Genomic DNA, 13510 nt, shown 5'->3' with positions numbered 1-13510 from the left:
CATCAAATACAGTGTCACCAGCGCCCATCAAATACAGTGTCACCAGCGCCCATCAAATACAGTGTCACCAGCGCCCATCAAATACAGTGTCACCAGCGCCCATCAAATACAGTGTCACCAGCGCCCATCAAATACAGTGTCACCAGCGCCCATCAAATGCAGCCTCACCAGCGCCCATCAAATACAGTGTCACCAGCGCCCATCAAATACAGTGTCACCAGCGCCCATCAAATACAGCGTCACCAGCGCCCATCAAATGCAGCGTCACCAGCGCCCATCAAATGCAGCGTCACCAGCGCCCATCAAATGCAGCCTCACCAGCGCCCATCAAATGCAGCGTCACCAGCGCCCATCAAATGCAGCGTCACCAGCGCCCATCAAATACAGCGTCACCAGCGCCCATCAAATACAGCGTCACCAGTGCCAATCAATGCAATGTGGGGTGGGGGATATTTTAATACACAAACACATTTAAAAATTTTATGTCAATGATCATGAGAAGGGTTCAGGGATCAGGATACTCCAAAATGACACTAGCGATTAACAAGAGGACAATCTTCAACCTAAATCCTCATAAATGAAGTTACACAAGAAGTTGTCATCACATATATACAATATACAACAGTTTATTCACCACACCAGTGTCACCAGGTGACGGTCTTGGGCTCAGCAAACTTCTGACAATATAGTACTGTGTACCTTCTGTTTACTTCCTCTGTGTTCGTGCCTCTTCCAGGCTCCACCTGACCCCAAGCCCGGGAGCCGCTGCCAGGTGCCAGTGCCATGCTATATCCCATGATGCACCATCCATGTCTGCTCCAGACAGGAGAGCATGAGGGGGGGGGGGGCTGTGCTGCTGGACACTGTAGAGAGAAGTGAGAGAGGCCTGTGGACACAGAGAGCAGAGGGGGGGGGGGCTGCCTTGTTCTGAACGGAGAGTGTAGAGGGGGATTGCTGGACACATGTGCAGCCTCACCAGCGTTGGGGGCCCCCTTCCAGCCCCCTTCCAGCTCGGGGCCCCAAGCAATTGCTTGCATTGCCTCTCCTGTTCCGACGGGCCTGGTTGCATGCATGCAGCACCTGGAAGCTCCAACAAACAGCCAAATCAGGATGTACGGGCCTCGGCACCCATGTGAATGATCCCGAAAACTAAAATCAAATCTGTAAAAAGAAAGGTTACAAAAGATAAAAAAAAAAAAACAACTTCTGACCTAATTTTCTACTTTGTCTAAGGCAGGGATCCTCAAACTATGGCCCTCCAGCTGTTGTAGAACTACACATCCCATGAGGCATTGTAACACACTGACATTCACAGACATGACTAGACATGATGGGAATTGTAGTTCCTTAACAACTGGAGGGCCGTAGTTTGAACATCCCTGGTCTAAGGCTCAGTTCACACCTATGTAGTTTGCTTTTGATGGTTTCTGCAGTGATTTTTGTTCTGCACAGATAAAAAAATGCAAATCACTGTAAAATCAAGGCAAAAACGCACTACGTGATTTTTATAAGCTTTTTAAAGGAAAACGATAAGCACAGCATACACTTTTATTTTTGACATTGATTGCATATTAGTAATACACATTTTTTTTATTTTTGTCAATCCAATGTAAGCTTACCTGAAAAATCTCCTTTCGTGTTGTTCTGCCTGTCTGGTGGTCATCGCTTTGAACACTTTCCTGGATTTCCTGCATTCTATTCCGTTGTTTGCTTTTGATTTCTCAGGACTATATATCCCATGGTACCTTACTGCCTGAAATCAGTGATTCCTATAGTGACTGCGCCTCTTCAATCTCCTCCTCTCAGCAGTTTTTTAGTTCAGAATGCTTTGTGAATTCTGCGAAACAGCACTACCTTTGCCCAGCTATGTAGCTGTTATACAATCTTATTTGTTTGTCTTCCTTTATTTTCACTTGGTGAATGACACACTTCCTGTCACACTATGGAGGATCAGCATTGTCATGCTAGGCTCCTCTCCTGATTTGTACTACACCCCCCCTGTCCTCATCTTTATTACCCAGAGGGGTGTTGCCTTTAATTCACAGAAGATGGCTGCAGAAGCTAAGACCTTTTCATAAATCAGTTTAGAGCAAACAAAGTTACAAGGAGACAAGATTTTTGGCAGGATCAAATGGTATTTTTCTGTACTTGCAGAAGAGAAAACAAATACATCCATCACATGTAAGCTGCAATCCCCTTCAGTTCAGACCTGTCCCCTGCAGTACTTAATTTGCATCCCTAGTTGTCCATCATTAAGGTTGAATGATGTCCAGCATCATTCAAGCCAGTTCCACTGAGCCCAGGTTGTCAGACTCTCTCCTATAGCCTTTGACTGAACAGTGAAGGAGAAGCAGCAAAGTGAAGAGCTGCTCTTTCCCCGAACACTCAGCTTTTTTCTCCTGTCAGCATGCTTGTTTAAAGCGCATGTACTGATCAGCTTCTTTTACTGTCTCTTCCTTTTACCCTGCTGTACAGGGGGGGCAAGAGGCTTATACCAGTACTTTGCCTAAAAAAAAATCAAATTGTCTTCAAAGTGTGACAGAGCTGAAAGCTGAAAATTGGCCTGGGCAAGAAAGGGGTAAAAGTGCCTAGTAGGCAAGTAGTTTAAAGCGGGGGTACACCCCAAAAAAAATTTAACATTACATTCAGCCGAGTTGTCCTAATGACAATCGGCTGTTTTTTTAAATTTTATCCCCGTACATACCGTATTTTCACCGCCGCTTCTGCGGGTCTGGGCGTTCCTAATTGATTGACAGGCTTCCGACCGTCGCATACAGCGCGTCACGAGTTGCCCGAAAGAAGCCGGACTGCGAGTCGGCTCTATACGGCGCCTGCGCACCGACGTTCGGCTTCTTTCGGCAACTTGTGACGCGCAGTATGCGACAGTTGGAAGCCTGTCAATCAATTAGGAACGCCCAGTCCCACAGAAGACATACCCGGAAGCGGCGGTGAAAATACGGTATGTACGGGGATAAAATAAAATAAAAAAACAGCCGATTGTCATTAGGACAACTTGGCTGAATGTAATGTTAAAAAAAAATGTTGTTGGGTGAACCCCCGCTTTAATGATGATGCTACTCCTGAATTCAGAGCAGAAGTTTTACTCTAATGTAGGCTGTGCCTGCTTGCACTACAGTGGGAGGAGACTTTGTAGGGGGTGTGGCTATTGGCATTGTCGCTGCAGATTCACAGGCCCATAGCTTGTCAATCACACCTAGTCCTGTCCACTGCTTCCTGAACTGGCAGCAATGCGTCTGTTACTGGGAGCTGCAGTGTATGGAAGGGGGAGCGTGTGAGACACAAATACAAGGATTTGTCTCTCTCAAGAAAAGAAAATACATTTTTTTATTATTTTTTGGTTTAATTGCTATGATGCATGTGTAAAATACAATATATATGCCTTTTAAATCGGTTTAGTTTTAGACAATGTTTTGCCTGGAGTTGCAATCAAAGAACAATCCTGCATATTAGTGCTGTATGATGCTGCTATTATACGATATACAGCAGCTTAGACGGGTTTTCTTTGGAATATGATATGGAAGAAATGCAGTCAGCGATGATTTATACCCAAGCCGCTATGGTCCTGATATGCAGTGATATCTGACAGAAACAAGCGCATTCATGCTCTGGATGGAATGCTAAGAACATTTTTACTATGTCGTGTGCAGGCACGATCTGATAGGTAGGGCAGAGAAATTGTGCCAGCGACTGAACCCCTCAGGAAGGACATTTTTATGTTTTTAGTAATGATATTGCGTTTGTGTACAAAATGTATTCCCGGGACTTGCTGTATGCTAATACAATGTTATAAGTGAGATCTAGATGGTAGGTTTGTGTCCATTACTGGTCAGATACTGGCAGTTCTAATGACAATGTTCATGGGGACTGGGCTCTTGTCACTCACAGGGCACTAATCTTTCTGATCATGTAATGTCCTCTCTCCAGTGCATCTGCAGTGCTTTTTCCATCTCAGAAGAGATTTTCCCACAGAAGATAGTGTGGGTGTGAGCAATCATCAGGGAGGAAAGAGAAAACACAATCTACTCTTTCCTTTATGTCTGTACAGACAGGAGGCTATCACACAAATACAGGCTGATCCTTCTCCTCTTTTCATTATGCTTTGTCCAACAGTACGCATGATTTATGTTCTTTGTACAGTTCTCTGTTGCAGCTGTAAAAAGAACAGGGCATATTAATATCCATAAATTTACCTATACAGTTATGAAGTTTAAGAGCATTGCTCATTTACCTGCCTAAATTAAGTATACGTGATTTTTCTATACTACAAGACTGTTCTTATTACTGCTTTGAAAAAAAAAACATATAGGCCCGGATTCACATACATTGGCGCATATTTATGCCGGCCTAGCGTATCTTTTTTAGGCTACGCCGGCGTAGCACCAAGCACAGTATTCACAAAGCACTCGTCCCCAAATCTGCGCTGGGTTTCCTCGGCGTAAGCCAGCGTAGGTGGAAGTGGGCGTGAGCCATGCTAATGAGGCGTGACCCCATGTAAATGATGGACTGAGCGTCATAAAGATACGAATAACGTACGGCGCATGCGCCGTCCCGTGGCTGCATCCCAGTGCGCATGCTCAAAATCACGTCGAAACAACTGCCTAAGATACGTCGAATCACTGCCTACGACGTGAACGTAACCTACGCCCAGCCCTATTCACGTACTACTATGTAAACGATGTAAAATACGACGGCTGTTCCCTGGTCCATACCTTTGCATGAGTTGCGCCTCATAGATGGGGAATAACTATACGCCGGACGTAAGCCTTACGCAAACCGCGTATATTATGCGCCGGGCGCAACTACGTTTGTGAATCGACGTATATCCCTCATTTGCATATTTGCAATGAGGCGGCCAGCGTAAATATGCGCCCACGATACGCCTGCGTAGGAAAGTTACGTCGGTCGAATGAAGCCTATTTTCAGGCATATCTAGTTCTGTGGGCACGGCGCACAGATACGACGGCGCATACTTACGCGGCGTATATCGAGATATGTCGGCGTAAGTGCTTTGTGAATCCGGGCCATATAGTACAACATTTTTTTTCATATGCATACACGGGTTGAATGAATGAAAAACTTATATAGCGCGGCACATGCGAACTGAATCGCCTCTGGGCGCTTGTTGTTCGTGTCTCATGATTTTACATAGAATGCCTGTCACTAGCTTTCTTGGTTACTAGGACTGCCATGTAAACATTAACAGTATGTAATCAGCGGCACAGGTATTGCTGATTACACATTATTGATATTTACATGTCAGCCCTGAGCTGTAAGGGCGGCCAATGGGTACATTTGCACTGGACACACGTAAACGTTCGCACAAATATTTAAAGGGGTTGTAAAGGTTTGTTTTTTATTTTTTAAATAGGTCCCTATAAGCTAGTGCATTGTTGGTTCACTTACCTTTTCCTTCGATTTTCTTTCTAAATGTTTTTTTTTTCTTTGTCTGAATTTCTCACTTCCTGTTTCTCCTCAGTAAGCTAGCCCCTATTATCTGGCTGGGGGTTAGTCAGCCAGAACAGCTTACTGAGGAGGAACAGGAAGTGAGAAATTCAGACAAAGAAAAAAAAACATGGAAAAACAAGGGAAATCGAAGGAAAAGGTAAGTGAAGCAACAATGCACTAGCTTAAAGGAACCTATTTAGAAAATAAAAAACAAACCTTTACAACCCCTTTAAGTGATATCTGAGCCTGAATGCTGACTGTGGAATCTAACAAGTGGATTAAGATCTGCAGCTATTTGCGATTCAGCTATAAGGCAGAGCAAAATAATATTAGAAGTGGAGGAGCGAACCATAAATTGATACAACTAGTGCTAAAAAATTGCAGTTTAGTAAGTGGAGATCTTTGCTGGCCTCAATATCATTGTATCAACTTGCAGATTAGAAATTCATAGTGACCATATTTCCTTCCCCTTTTCTGTTCTGCAAATTTGATTTCATCTATGTGAATGTATAATTAACACATTGGGTGTTATTTACTAAAGGCAAATTACACTTTGCACTACAATTGCACTTGGAAGTGCAGTCGCTGTAGATTTGAGGGGGACATGCAAGGAAGATAAAAAACAGCATTTTAGCTTGTACATGATTGGATAATGAAATCAGCAGAGCTTCCCCTCATTTCAGATCTTTCCCTCAGATCTGCAGTGAGTGCACTTTTAGAGCACTTGCAGTGCCCTTGTGGATTTGCCTTTAGTAAATCAACCCCATAGTGGTCTCATATCAGGGATAATCAGTTGTGTGTGGTCCAGACAGGTTTGGCCCTTACGCACACAGGGCGTTAGAAAAAACGAGCTGCAAAGCCACTACTAATGGCAAGAAAAAGTGGCTTATAAAATCGCGCTTTTAGTAGCTTTCTGCATTGGCGTTAATGCTCATTTAGCCGTGTTTCTTTGCCTCTTCTATTTTCCACTCTTACTACAGAGAACAAGTTGCACGACGTGTCAAAAACACGGGTCTGCGGGCAGGGGGCTTATTGGAATCTGGAAACCCCCTTTAACAAGGGGGCCCCCCATGCTTACTCATCCCCCCTTTCCTTACCTTCTGGGCTGCATGCTCGGATAAAGGTCTGGTATGGACTGTGGGCACACTGATCCATCCTGGGATAGCAGGCGTAGATTTCCCAGAAGGCTGATCGAGCAGGGTGGAGAAAATGTAGCCATGGGGCAAGGAGGAACACAATTTAGAAGAAAAGATGTCATGGTCTTACCTCCTTGCTGTTCTCCTTCGTTTGACATGTGCTGGCGGCCATCTTGGTTTCTGGGTTTCTTGTAGCCTCCCACCCTGCGGCTCCTCCTTCCCACTGGGAGGAGCTGGATGCCTGGCTCATATATATAGGAGGTCTGTGGCTTCAGTTCCTTGCTTGGTCCTCCTGTGTTCACATGCTTCTAAGACTGCTGCTACTTCTGGTTCCTGATCCTGGCTTCGTCTGACTTCCCTGCTGGTGTCTGATCCTGGCTTCGTCTGACTACCCTGCTGGTTCCTGATCCTGGCTTCGTCTGACTACCCTTCTGGTTCCTGACCTCTGGCTTCGCAAAGACTCTGCTTCGGTTTCACCATCCGTTTGGACTTTTGCTTTACAGCTTGATTTTCAATAAAGCCTTCTTATTTTCACTTATCTCTTGTTGTACGTCTGGTTCATGGCTCCGTGACAAAAGGTAAACAGGGTTGCATGTTTGCTCCCACCCCTAAATCTGTCCACCAGAAGGAAACTAGTATCTGCCTCCTAGAGTAAGATGACCAGATTTTTAAAATGAAATTCGGGGACATATTTTTTCTTTACTAGTAATGGCAACAATCAGCGACTCTCTGCCCATCGCCGCCTGCCTCACAGCCTTTCAAGTCTTAGGGCTCTTTCACACTGAGCGCCCGTACAGGTCCGTCTGTCAGTTTTTTTTGCGGACCTGTACGGGCGCTCCGTGCTCCTCTATGGAGCCGCGGATGTCAGCGGTGACATGCCCGCTGACATCCGATCCGCCAAAGTGTGATGGAGGAAAAACCTATTTTTCCTTCCGTCTGGCAGATCGGATCGGGTGAACACGGACATACGGTTTGTGTTCATCCGATCCCCCATAGGGGGGAGCGGAGAAAAGACAGGGCGGTTCCTGCACAGTGTGCGGGGACCGCCCTGTCATCCGTTGGCTCAGCGGGGATCAACGGAGCGATCCCCGCTGAGCAAGCGGAGGTGCACGGAGCGGATCATTACTGATCCGCCCAGTGTGAAAGAGCCCTTACTCTTCGGGCTCCGGCTACTACTGGATGGGGAGCGGAGGAAGATCACTCTGCCAGGGAAGGCAAGGAGATAGGCAGGTGGCTGGCCAGGATTTGAGCCAAGGCAGAAGAATATGCAAGCGAAGCTAAATGGGCATGTGCCCGAAACTGAAGAAATATTCCCTCTGCTCCGACCAGCACATGATCATCAGAAAGGGGGCTCAGATAATGGGAAAAATACAACCCCCCTATGCTAGTAGGCACGGTGGAGCTGGGGTGTGTAATTCTAATTTTTTTATTTAAATTCTGCACTGATTGTCTTTGAAATTGCCCCTGCCCCCTATTTAATCCAATCTGGGGACAAAACCAGGGACAGACTTGATCTTTTATGATAATGCAGTAGGTCGGTGCGCCCTCCCTCTTGTTTTTTCTTTTCTCTTAGTCTATGGATGCCCATGGTTCAGAGGAGGGCTGCAAGACCTGTGATTTTATCTTATGATTGGACTACATTACCCCATAACAAAAACGCCAGAGCGCAGGAGAATTTATGTATGGTTCTGTACTTGGCCATTGGTGGAAGAGTGGATGAAGGACAATTACAAGCGGTTGCAGGGTGCTTATAATAGCATGTTGCTGTCTTGCATTGACAAAACAAAACTATACGTTTAGCTCATCTCTGGGCTGTTATAAAAAAAAACAAAAAAACATCCATTTAAAAAAAAAAAACAATTACACACAGTTGCACTCCCAGGAAACAGGAAAGTTGTGTAAAAGAAGTCACCCTAGCAGTTTCTTTTGGTTGTCAAAGGTTGTCCACCTACAGATTCTAGTGATATTTCCTGTGCAGAACATTAAAACCTACCTTCAGATGTTTTTTAAGATGGGGGAATAGATAATATTTGTCAGTTTATTATTTCTTTACTGCCCATATAAGAAATGGGGAGGGAGGAAAGGGTGTGGTTCTTACTGGGACAAGAGGGCACACGGCAATAAAACGTTCTCATACCGGTATTTCCTTCTCTAATGAATGTGTTGTGTTTTTTGTCTGTTTCCTGGTTGGAGAGACTTCACATCACCTCCTGTCCCGACAGGCTCTGCTGCATTAAGCTGGCCATACACAGAGCTGCAGCTTATATAACAGGAATTGACTGAAGTTCAACAAACGTCAACAAACAAAATCAAAGCAGCCAAAAGGAAAACTGTTGGACGGATACAGTCACTGTTTGAATGCAATAGTCGATATCAGACATTCCTCCTTTACACTGTTTAGCGTAGGTGGAGGAATCTATTTGATTTCTCTTGTTCAGCCTGCTATATGAAGTTTAGCAGGTTACTGAAGAATCTACCAAAATTCGCTATATGGGTGGTCCCAGTGGCGGCTGATGGTATATTTTTTTGGGGGTGGCAAACAATCCACCCATCGCTCCTCTTTGTGCCCCAAGCACACCCTTTTTTTAAAGCATATTATAACCTCTGCTTCTAAAAAAAAAAAATTGGAATCCATGCATCCGGCACTTAGATTAGGGGGCCAGATGCATGGATTGGAGCGGCAGTGCCCCTGCGCCCTGCATTACGGGCCGCCACTAGGTGATCCTGTTGCCCACCTCTTACCTGACATCTTTGATTGAAAAAAAACAAAGAACACGGGAGGAAAAGTGTCAGCCAAGCAGCAACTGGATTTAATGGGACGCAGACGCAGTTCGGGTACTTTAAAGGGGTTGTAAAGGTAAGTGTTTTTTCACCTTAATGCATCCTGTGCATTAAAGCGGGAGTTCACCGATAAATTATGTTTTTTTTTGCTCTTTTAACCTTAGATGGATGCTCATTTAGTCTAGGGGAATCGACTAGTTGTTTTAAAATCCGAGCATTACTTACCGTTGTAGAGGGCGATCTTCTCCGCCACTTCCGGGTATGGGTCTTCGGGACTGGGCGTTCCTTCTTGATTGACAGTCTTCCGACAGGCTTCCAACGGTCGCATCCATCGCGTCACGGGTAGCCGAAAGAAGCCGAACGTCGGTGCGGCTCTATACTGCACCTGCGCACCGACGTTCGGCTACTTTCGGAAAATCGTGACGCGATAGATGCGACCGTCGGAAGCCTTTCGGAAGCCTGTCGGAAGACTGTCAATCAAGAAGGAATGCCCAGTACCGAAGACCCATACCCGGAAGTGGCGGAGAAGATCGCCCTCTACAACGGTAAGTAATGCTCGGATTTTAAAACAACTAGCCGATTCCCCTAGACTAAATGAGCATCCATCTAAGGGTAAAAACAGGATTTTACCGGTGAACCTCCGCTTTAAGGTGAAAAAACATCCGACTGCACCACCCCCCAAGCCCCCGTCTTACTTACCTCACCCCTTGAAAGTCCCGCGCTCGTCCCTGTCATCCTCGTTGGTTCCCAGCCTGGTCGTTGATTGGCTAGGTTGGACGGATTGATGGCAGTGCAGCGCTGCTGTCAATCACATCTGATGATGCGGGGGGCGGGGCCGAGTGATACAGTCGGCGGCTATGCCTGCCGCTGTATCACAGGAGCACGCCCGCAAGAGCTTTTCACCATGCAAGCTCGCTCACATTAAGGTGGAAAGCTCTTGCGGAGGGGGAGCCATGACAGCTGCCGAGGGACCCCAGAAGAAGTGGATCAGGGCCACTGTGTGCAAAAGGAGCCGCACAGTGGAGGTAGGTATAACATGTTTGTTATATATATATTTTTTATCTTTAGTGTCGCTTTAACCAGTGGCTGTCGGAATACAATTGCCAATAGTGGGAGATTCCTCCATCCATTATGCATAGCGTGGATCGGGGAATCTGTACAGAAGCTGGTACAACAGTCCCCATGTATGAATTGTCACTATGCATTGAGCTCTTTGTATATGTACATTAATCCTTGTCTGGGAAATGATGAATTCAGGTATCATAATTTATAAAATAAGAATAAATTGCAGGGAAGCGACCTTAGCATGTATAAAGTTGTGTTTTGAACTGCACACAGTTAAAAGACATCCTTCCCCAGGAACTGCCTTCTACTCATTTGGACAGAAGTGCGGTAGGGTGTACTTCCTCCCCGTCCTCTATACAGACTGTACTGCAACATCAACTACTTTCATGATTACTTCACATGTTGCCTCAGCATCTGCTTCATTTCTTGTCTTCCTGTCTTGGGGGGCGAGTGTTCCTGCAACCGAAATTCAAAAGCCAGTTTGTCGCAGAGCAAAGCACTGTTTGAATGTGACTCCAAGCAACCATTCCTGTGTTGGCGGCACCAGAACTCTTTGAGTAGGTAAACTCCAACGGCTGATTGTTATAATGCAGATGAGTCTGTTCATATCCTATCCCGAGTAGAGTCATGGACGCCATGTATTATATAGATAGTTTTATGTGCTGCTATTGCAACATAGGGCGCTGTGCTATGCTGTCTGTAGGAAAGTTTGTATTTACTACTTGTAGCAGTTTATTGCAGTATTCAATACTAAATGATACTTTTCAGCAGTGTTAACCCTTTCTGGTGCAGTACTTCAATAAGTTTAAAATGTTTGTAGTAACACTATGGGGGAGTTTATCAAAATTGGAGAACCAATTAACTTCTGTCTTCAGCTTGATCAGTTAAGCTTTGAAAATGAAGGATCAAAGCTGATTGGTTGGCATGCACAGCTGCTCTAGTTTTGATAAGCTCTCTCTATGTGGCATAAAAAAAAAAAAAAAATTCTGCATAAGAGAGTTAATTGTTTTCAAACTGGTGGGAGGCCGACATGCAGCTCGAGCAGTTTAATGCCCCGTACACACGTTCCGAATATTGTGCGACAGATCGTATGATTTTTTTCGCTTAATAGTCGCAAGTAGAAATTAAATAGGTTATTAAAGTCACGAAAATTCTCGTACAACAGAAAAAAAAATAGTAAGTGATGATGTGTGTTGTAATGTATTTGTATTGTATTTTCGGACAACTGTACTGACTAAACGAAAATCGTAGGATCTGATACCGTACAAGAAAAAATTTCATGCAGGTCCGATAAAATAATATCGGATGAACTGTCTTGATTGGCTCTCGAAAGCTCCTTACTAACGATCCGATTATCGTACGATTCTTCCTTGGACGACATTCTTCGCACAATATTGGGATCGTGTGTACAGGCCATAAGGCTAGGGCTGTGTGAGAGATTTGAGTGGCTTAATTAATCTACTAAAACCTATAAATACATTTATAAATGTAAACAAAGATTGCAGGCACGGTGTGCCACATCATGGTGCCATTTTAAAGAGGATGTTCACCCTCGCTGGGGTTATTTTTACTTTTAACCCTCTTACCTATTTTGGTGGGTTATGCTTGATTAACATTATCACACACCCAGTGGATCCAGTGTTGTCCTGCTGTGATCTGCTGCTAGACAGCGGGTACCGCTCTGCCATCCTCTGCCTACACACTGGGGGCCAGCTGTCTCTTCAGAGTTCATGTAGTTAACCCCAGATGACGTGCCATTATTTCTGCCTTACTCCAGCCACTGTGGGCACACTGATCCATCCTGGGATAGCAGGCTTAGATTTCCCAGAAGGCTGATGGAGCAGGGTAGAGAAAATGTAGGCAAGGGGCAAGAAGGGACACAATTAGAAGAAAAGGTAAACATAGAAAAAAAGGAGTGTCGGGGTTACATGTTTGCTGGGGGGAATTGCGATGCAGTTCATTTGTTTTTTGCTGTGAAGATGAGCTTTATTAATGCATCAATACATTATAGACGGCCTTTAACCACTAAATCATTGAAAGCAAAACTAAATTGTACTGGTCCCTCCTCCTTCAGCTTGGACAGGCCAGGCTCTTGTTGTCACTACATCTAGTGATGTCATTGACCATGCAGATTCTCTCCAATCCTGCAACACGCTTCTTCTTCAGCCATTGGATGACCAATTTGTAACCCCTGCACATTGTTCCCAGCACTAAGCTGTATTCTCTACATGTGTACATACACAAGGAAGAAGTACAAGGAGCATTGGAGAAAACGTTTATATTCAGTGGATATAAAAAGTCTACACATGTCAGGTTTCTGTAATGTAAAAAATGAGACAAAGATCAATCATTTCAGAACTTTTTCCACCTTTTATTGTAACCTATAAACTGTACAACTCAATTGAACGACAAACTGAAAGCTCCACTCCAAATAGCCTGACGCCGAACGCCTGAAGCTCAAACAAGTTCCGGACCCTTTTTTGTTGCTCGAATTGAGCGTATTTGGCGGTTTTTCGGTTTTTAACATTGGTGACCCTAGACCTGTCCAAAATCGTGGTAAAAAACGCTGCGACAAATCGCGGCAAAAAACGTTGCATATATTGCGGCAAAGCGCTACGCTCAGGTGTGAATGCAGCCTAATACTTTGAAGCACCTTTTGATTTTATTACAGCACTCAGTCTTTTTTGGTGTGAGTCTATCAGCAATGTACATCTTGACTTTGAAATATTTGCCCACTCTTCTTTGCAAAAACATTCCAAAACTGTCAGATTGTGAGGGCATCTCCTGTGCACAGCCCTCTTCAGATCACCCCGCAGATTTTCAATCAGATTCTGGCTGGGCCATTCCAAAACTATAATCTTCTTCTGGTGAAGACATTCCTTTGTTGATTTGGATGAATGCTTTGTGTCGTTGTCATGCTGAAAGAAGTTCCTCTTCATGTTCATCTTTTTAGCAGAAGCCTGAAAGTTTTGTGCCAATATTGACTGGTATTTGGAACTGTTCATAATTCCATCCACCTTGACTAAGGCCCCTGTTCCAGCTGAAGAAAAACAGCCCCAAAG

General features: G+C 44.8%; 1 protein-coding gene across 7 annotated transcripts in view; it reads left to right on the top strand.

The window, feature by feature from the left end:
* The window catches only part of MRTFB (myocardin related transcription factor B), a 453672-nt gene that overhangs the window by 300345 nt on the left and 139817 nt on the right, over positions 1–13510 (top strand). The window contains exon 1 of one of the 7 annotated variants that reach the window (XM_040356882.1): positions 10776–11005. The exons of 5 other annotated variants lie outside the window; for them this stretch is intronic. In XM_040356882.1, the coding sequence (XP_040212816.1) occupies position 11005 (1 nt within the window). In that variant the 5' untranslated portion in view covers positions 10776–11004. Of the gene's footprint in view, positions 1–10775; positions 11010–13510 lie in introns of those variants that run through there. One more of the 7 variants, XM_040356883.1, reaches the window with a different exon arrangement.

This window comes from Rana temporaria, chromosome 6 (genome assembly GCF_905171775.1).
Source record: "Rana temporaria chromosome 6, aRanTem1.1, whole genome shotgun sequence".
NCBI classification, from domain to species: Eukaryota; Metazoa; Chordata; class Amphibia; order Anura; family Ranidae; genus Rana; species Rana temporaria.
Note: the sequence above shows the minus strand (reverse complement) of the source record. Positions and strands in the feature narration are given on the sequence as shown.